The 7457-nt window shown below is 53.6% G+C and overlaps 1 protein-coding gene across 1 annotated transcript; it reads right to left on the bottom strand.

The window, feature by feature from the left end:
• Nucleotides 1-1826: 1826 nt before the first annotated feature.
• Nucleotides 1827-4977, bottom strand: Ccno (cyclin O). Its single transcript, XM_070040941.1, has 3 exons — nt 4559-4977; nt 3806-3991; nt 1827-3097 (listed from the first exon to the last, which is right to left on the bottom strand). The coding sequence occupies exons 1-3, from the start codon at nt 4934-4936 to the stop codon at nt 2618-2620; spliced, it is 1044 nt and encodes a 347-aa protein (XP_069897042.1). The 5' UTR covers nt 4937-4977; the 3' UTR covers nt 1827-2617.
• Nucleotides 4978-7457: the final 2480 nt, after the last annotated feature.

Genomic DNA, 7457 nt, shown 5'->3' on the forward strand with positions numbered 1-7457 from the left:
CAGGACTTCCAGGCACAATGACTCATTCTTGTAATCCTAGCTACTTTGGAGGGAGGCTAAGGTCAGGATGATCCCTGTTTAAATGTGGTAGTGGAGTTGGTGAGACTATATCTCAACCGTAATGATCTGGGTGGTGATAGGAGGGGCCTCTTGTCCCCATTATGTCTGAAGCATGTATAAGGAGATCATGATCCAGGCCAGTCCAGTGTGGTCCAGGTGGTCTGCCTAGCAAGCCCAATATTTTTAAAGTATCAGTTTTTATTTGCACCCATTTTCTGGATGAAGAAACAAGGTATCACTTGCAATGGTGGAGAATAAAGAATGGTAGGTTGGAGGAGACTAGGAGACCCTCTGAATTTGATAAGAACTGAGTTTGCAGGTCTGCCCACTGGTGTTGGTGTAGTATTGCTAGGGGGAGAAGCTTTGGTTTGGAGTCAGAGTGCACAAGGCGGGGGATTAGACTCCATCACATTTGTGTTCTAGGTCTTCAGGAAAAATACCACCACCTACCTCAACAGTGTTGTAAACATGAGAGGGGTTAGTTATGTAAAGTGACTGGTAGGGTTTTTTTGTTTTTGTTTTTGGTGGTACAGATGTTTGAACTCAAGGCCTCATGCTTCCTAGACAGGTGCTCAACCACTTGAGTGATACTCACAGATCTTTTAGATATTTTTTAGATAGAGTGTTCTGTTTTGCCCAGATCCAGCCTCAGACCAGATCCGAGTTCCTCCTGCCTTCAGCCTCCCGAGTAACTGGGATCACTGGCATTTGCCATGATACCAACTTACAGAGAAATGGGAATCTCTCACTGCTCTGAAATCACAATCCTTCAGCTCCCCATCCTAAGGCCTGGTCCATACCACCACCTATGTTGATTTTCTGAAAGTAGCTTTGCACTTACACCTCCAGCTGGAAGAACCCCAGTCAGACAGCCCAGGCTCTGGAAGTCACTTGGAAATTGTACAAAGACAATTCTCTAAATTTGCTTTGATTTTGTTTTTGTCATGTTTTTACTTACTCTAAATGCAGTGGGGCAAGTGACTGGAATTCTTCCTCAAAAACTCTTAAGTTTTTTTCAAAGCATACAGAAATTTTGGGGGACAGTACATGGACCACACTCCCACATCCCCAATTATTAACACTTTCCCCAATTTGCTTTATCTCTGTTTCTTTGCTCCAAGTTTTCCCCACATAAACCTTCTCCTTCACTGTGTAGGCTACCACTGATCTTCCCTTCTTGAGGGCTTGCTGTGTGCCAGGCCCTGCGCTGAGATACAGGGTTATTTGAAACCTCCCCATAAAGCTCAGATCTCTAAAATAAATGCTACAGATGAGACTTGGGATGCACTTATGTATTTAATTGATATTTTATACTACTTTAGAACATTTAAGCTTAATCTCACTTAAATTGCTGGTAGCAATTGTAGAGCTGCAGGTAGTAGAGCTGAGGGTCAAGGCCCACAGCAAATTTGTGACAATGAGAATAAAGATGTGACCACCATAAAATCACAGACATTTCAGCCAGCCATGTCACTTCCAAATCTAGTTTCTCCATCTGTGGCATGACTAAACAAGAATGGTGCCCCGAGCGGAGAACTCTTACTAATACCTTGTAAGGCATATACCTCAGGTAGCGTTTTGGAGAATGTCCAGAAAAATATCATGGGAGCTGTTTAACAGTGTGGAGAAGAGTAGGATTCTTTAATAAGATCACCTGCCATCATTCTCTGTCCCATGACATCCTGTGAAAAACTGCTTCACAGAATTGTTAGAGGCTATGTTTGACATTAACAAATGCTGAAGAACGTACACAGTACAAAGTGAGCTCCTAACATAGCCTTTATTACCATCGTGCCATTGTTAGCCTGGGCCCACAGGTACGTGTGAACATCAGAGGATCCAGGTGATTAGAGCAGAGAGGGGCTCACCTCACAGCTCTCAGCCTGCAAAGCCTTTCTTTCCACCCTTGGCCAGTTGCTCGTGGGATTCTCTGTATTGGAATATGGGGCTTCACCCTCTGTGGGTGTAGTGTGCCTACCTGGTCCCCACAGCTTTCTGCTTCCCTATCACCTGTGTAATGAGTGCAGCAGGTGGCTTCTGGACAGCACGGACTGTTCTACTCAGCCTCACACCTCAACACACACCACAGACACCTGGGGGCGGAGTCAGTCTCTTCCCAGCAGGGTCATGGGACCAGACAGGTAAGTGAACTTGACTGGTCTAATTAGACCTTGGCTAAATACTTCTCATGGAGATGCTAACTGCAGAAGGAAGCTGTGGTTGAGGAGGATCCATAAATTGCCAACTTCCCCTGTTTCAGGGTTAATTTCATTTCTGTGAAAGACAGATGGCAAATATAGCAGCATTCAAACAAACCGTGATAGATAGCCCGTGTATTAGGGAAAGACAGCTCCCTGGTGCGCTCTAAGGGTTGAATAAATAAACAACCAGGTGCTGCTATTGTGCACTATTTACAAACAGCAGGATGGCGGCAAGCCCAAGTCCTTGACCTTCCTGTGCTGGTCATAATTGTGCTCCTCGGAGGCCATGGGGGGGGGGGGGGCGGGAGGGCTGACATCCAGGCTGAAACATAAGGAGCCTGAGTGTGTGTTTTATTTCAAGCTCGAGACAGGCTGCACTTCTCGGAGATCTGGAGGGGCAGCATGTGAGTCAGGGAGGTGCCGTTGATGGCCACCAGCAGCTGCAACTTGCCCAGGCAGTCCTGCAGCGCCTCCTCAGGGTGCTCGCCCAGGTGCAGGTCCACGGGGCGGGGGAGCCGCAGCATGCGGTCCGCCAGCACCAAGCAGCAGATGGCCAGCAGGGAGGGGGTGTAACTGATAAAGGCATAGTCGGCCAGACTCAGCTCAGCCACGGCCCGCGCCAGGGATTGCGCTTCCAGGGCTTCGGAGACCTCTGCGTGGCCGGCCTCCACGCGCGCGTGAGTGAAATGTTCCAGGAAGAAGCTGATGGTGGGCGCGCTCACGCTGAAGTGCAGCTTGTGCAGAACGATGCACTCGAGGTTGCAGAGCTGCTGCCGGGAGAAGGCGCCGCAGCACAGGGCCAGGAGCTGTTTCACCCTGGGTGGGTGTACCTCCACCTGAAATACAGGGTGTGCTAGGTCCCCGCTCCCCCCTCGCCCCTGGCAGCTTCCGGGGGCCGGAGGCCCATCCATATCTGAAAACGGAGAGAAAATCGGGAGCCCCTTCATCCCTTCCAGCGGGGCTGCTGGGGTCACTGCACACTTTCCCAATCTCCTGACACCCCATGATTCCACTGAAAGGGAAATGGGGGGTGAGGCGGGAACTCAGGGTCTAAGCACTGTCCCGGAGCTTTTGTGCTCAAGGACAGCACTCTACCACTTGAGCCACAGCCCCATTTCCGGCTCTTTTGGGGTAGTTTATTGGAGCTAAGTGGCACGGACGTTCCTGCCTGGGCTGGCTGCAAACCATGATTCTCAAATTTCAGCTTCCTGAGCAGCTAGGATTACAGGTCTGAGCCACTGGCACAGGGCGGTCGGGGAAAGTTTTGAGATTTGCTTTTTATTGTTCGTTTTCTTCCTTCGCAGACCTAATAGTGGTGCCACCGAGCTTTGGGGATTGACTACAGATTATCTCTTTAGGAGCTGAAAAGGATTGGTTGGCTGGAGAATTGTGTGAAGGTCCGGCTGTGGCATGCATTGATTTGCAAGCGCCCCCGAAAAGAAGTGGAAGGACCCCAAAGCTGAGCGGTGCGCTGCAAAGCCGGGGTGTCCAGAAAGTGGAGGGTTTGGCTGCACCCCTCCCCGAGGCCTCGAAGAAGGAAGTACCTGTTTGCAAGCGATGAGCAGAGAGGTGACTCCGAGCAGCTGGAAGCAATCTGCCGCCACCGGCGTGGTGGTGAGGAAGCGATCCAGAGTGTTCACCGCCAGGCACAGCGACTCGAAGGAAAGGCCGAACTGGCGGTGCACGGGGATCAGCCAGCTGAGCAGCTTACAGCGAGACTCGGCCGTCACCTGCAGGGAGGGTGGAGGGAGGCAGCCCGCTGAGCCTAGGGCTAGGAGGGCGGGGAGACGAGGCTGGGGAGAGGAAGGATCGGGAGACCCTGGGAGCTTCCCCCGAGGTAGACATAAAGCACGGAAACTGGGCACGTGCGCAACGCGCGAGAACTCCTGGCTGGAGGTCGACAGGCCCGGCCAGACGCCCCGCGCTGGGCCAGCCGGGGCGCACAGCGTCCCCTCGTGCAATCCCAGCAATTCAGTGCAAGGTCAAGGTCAGGGGTAGGGGAGCAGTCCGTTTTGCAGATTAAAAAAAAAGGTGGAGGGGGGAGTGGAGTGGGACTGTAAAATAGGAGTCCGAATTCGAACCTAGAAACTCCATGCATTCCACGCTGCCCCCACTAACTATTAGCGTGACGGCTTGGGGCAGGTCTTGGAAGCCGAGTCCTCCCCACTTTTCTCCATCTGAAAAGCAAGGCCGGCTCCCCCGGCTCTGGGAAGCTCCTTTTGATCCGTCTAGGGAGCGGGAACGGGGCTGCACCGGACAGGAGGGAGCCGGGACGGGAGCGGCGGCGGCGGCCTCACTTGTGGCTGCCGCGCCAGCGACGCCCGCGGGTGGAAGCGGCTCTCCTGCGCCCTGCGGAAGGCGTAGCAGCTCGGGCCGTAGTCACGGAAGGTCTGGAGATCGAGCGGCGTCCACGACTGAGCCGGGCCGGGCAGGGGGCTGCAGCCCCAAGCCGCCGACGCCCCAGGGCTGTCGGCGCCGTCCGAGCCCGAGCTCGGGGACTCAGACAGGTCGCCGACGCCAGAGTCCCCGGGGAGCGGGCGCGGGAGCAGGGGCTGCAGCGGCTCCTTCCTCCGGAGGCGCGGGCGCCGGCTCTTCTTCACGGGGGCGCGGAGGTGGCGACTGCTGTCCCGCGTCCCAACCCGGGCTGCGGGGCTGGCCGGGGAGGGGGTCACCATGATGCAGCCCGGTGGCTGCTCCGCGGTCGCCCAGCGCCCGGGCGGAATCGTGCGCGCGGAAGAAACGCGGGACGCGGCGGCTGGCGCACCCCTAAGTACTGGGCCTGCCCCTTCCCTCTGCCACACCCGCGGCTTCTTAGTGGCTGGGCCGGGAGCGGCACGAGAGCCGCGCTTTCCCGGACCCGGAACGCCTCCCTTCCCGCTGCTGCGGGCGGCGGGGAGGGGGAGGGGGGCGGAGGGGAGGGGAAGCCGCGCGCGCCGCTCACCTGCCAATCACCGCGCGCCGTGCGTGCGTCCCGCGTTACCTGGGCAACCGCAGCCGGTGACTTGGCGGGAGCTGGGCGCGCGCGGAGAAGGGGCCGCCAGGTCCCTGCCAGGTGAGAGGCGGACCCAGCCAGCAGGCTCGTCTGTCCCCTCGTTGGCCAGATGGTCCCGCCACGCTGCGAGCAGCCTCCGCGTGGCTCCAACCCAGAGCGGCTAATTTTGTGAAAGTTCACTAATGAGCTTCAGAAGGAAGAGCGCACTAGAATCGGCCCGCACAGTCTTCTCCAGGGACTCATACAAGTAATGAGGAGTCGTTGGCGAGTGTTTCCATCAATATCCCTCCTTCCCTTCCTTCCCTCCCTCCTTCTCTTCCTCCCTCCCTCCCTCCCTCCTTCATTCCTTCCTTCCCTCCCTCCCTTCCTTCCCTCCCTCCTTCCTTCCTTCCCTCCCTCCCTTCCCTCCCTCCCTCCCTTCCTTCCCTCCCTCCTTCATTCCTTCCTTCCCTCCCTCCCTTCCCTCCCTCTCTTTCTTCCTTCCTTCCCTCCCTCCTTCCTTCCTTCCTTCCCTCCCTCCCTCCCTCCTTCCTTCCTTCCTTCCTTCCCTCCTTCCTTCCTTCCTTCCTCAGGGATCCGAGCTTTGGCTGCTGTGTATGTAGGAACTAGGTCTAGCAGCCAGACCGATCCAACAGAACCCCAAACTGCACAGACAACCTCAGCGTGAGCCTGAGAGATCTTCAAAATAGTACTTTGCCCCGAGTTTTTCTCCCGAGCGAAATAAGCTCAGGCTGTAGGAGGTTAAGAACATTCATGTGTCGCAGGGTTGACATTTTCTAGATTCATCGAACTGCTCACCTGTTCTGATTTAGGACATTATAATCTAACCTCTGCCCCAGAAGCTCAGTCCTTCTGAGATATTCCCTGCTCCCGGAACAAGGGAGAGATTTAGGAAGTAAGGTGGGGAGGGGCGGCATCCAGGCACGAGGGACAGCACTGGACAGCACTGGACCTGACAGACACTTCTACTATTTAGTCCACAGACTTCTGTCCCGATGAAGCCCTCTGACCTGAGAGAAGCTAAGAACCTATGACACGTTAGAAGGAGAGCTGGGGCACCAGGAGCATCTTACTCCACTGTGTGGGCACATCCTAGGGCAGGAATTCTTGATACCTTCAGCTCGAATTTTCCAGAACCACTCCAATAGGGAAGCTGCTAGTCTCCATGAACAGCAGGTGCAGTCCACTTCATCGTATGCTATCAAAAATGCCAATTTCTCCACAAATTTAGACGTTTAATAGGGAGAATGGGCTGGTGTGTCCTGGGCAGGCAGATGAGAGGCAAGGAATGGATTTCATAGTCAGACACTTAAATAGCAACTTGAGAGATTCCCTGGCTCAGAATCACCTGGGTGGAGCCAAAGGACAGGTGGCTGGCCTCCTCTCCTCTCAGGCTATTGTTAGGCAATATTGTAGGAGGGGCAGTTGATTCATAAGGGTTCAGATATCAGACTTCTTCCTAGAAAAGCTTTGTGGGTGAATAGGAAGAATCTGGGAAATCCAGTTATTACTACCCATCCAGATGGCTGTTGTACAGTGGAAAGGGCACTGGGTCCAAATGTCCCGTCCAAATTGACATACCTTCATTGACCTTCTTGGGCAAGACATTGCTGAATCTTCACTTCCTCATCTGTTACATGTGGATTACTACTTGCCTTGAGAGCCAAGGGTCTTGAGGCCAATACTGACCTTTGTGGTTGTCTGACCTTTTTTTTTTTTCCATTTTTTTTCCTGCCGGTCATGGAGCTCGAACTCTGGGCCTGCACGCTGTCCCTCAGCTCTTCAGCTCAAGGCGAGCGTTCTACTACTTGAGCCACAGCACCACTTCACTACTGACTTTGAGAATTAATAATATTATTACACTAGATATTTTGTTGTTTTTAAAAAAAATATAAAACTATGTTTTGTGTGTATGTATGTGTGTGTGCATGTGTGTCTGTGTGTGTGTATGTGCTGGTCCTGAGATTAGAACTCAGAACCTGGGCACTGTCCCTGAGCTTTTTGGTAGTGCCCTACCACTTGGACGATAACTACACTTCTTTCTGGTTTTTTTTTTTTTTTTTTGGTGGTTAATTGGAAATAAGGGTCTTATGGCCTAAGGGTCTTATGGCCTTTCCTGTCAGGGCTGGCTTCAAACCAAGATCCTCAGATCTTAGCCTCCTGAGTAGCTAGGATTATAGGTGTGAACCACCAGCACCTGGATC

The sequence above is a fragment of the Dipodomys merriami genome, unplaced genomic scaffold, assembly GCF_024711535.1.
Source record: "Dipodomys merriami isolate MVZ:Mamm:240054 unplaced genomic scaffold, mDipMer1.0.p SCAF_30, whole genome shotgun sequence".
Classification (NCBI taxonomy): Eukaryota; Metazoa; Chordata; class Mammalia; order Rodentia; family Heteromyidae; genus Dipodomys; species Dipodomys merriami.

Coding starts and splice junctions, on each gene's coding strand:
- Ccno (XM_070040941.1), bottom strand. CDS start 4,936: ATGGTGACCCCCTCCCCGGCCAGCCCCGCAGCCCGGGTTGGGACGCGG. Junction 3,992..4,558: donor CGCTGGCGCGGCAGCCACAA/GTGAGGCCGCCG, acceptor CCCTCCCTGCAG/GTGACGGCCGAGTCTCGCTG. Junction 3,098..3,805: donor TGCTCATCGCTTGCAAACAG/GTACTTCCTTCT, acceptor CCTGTATTTCAG/GTGGAGGTACACCCACCCAG.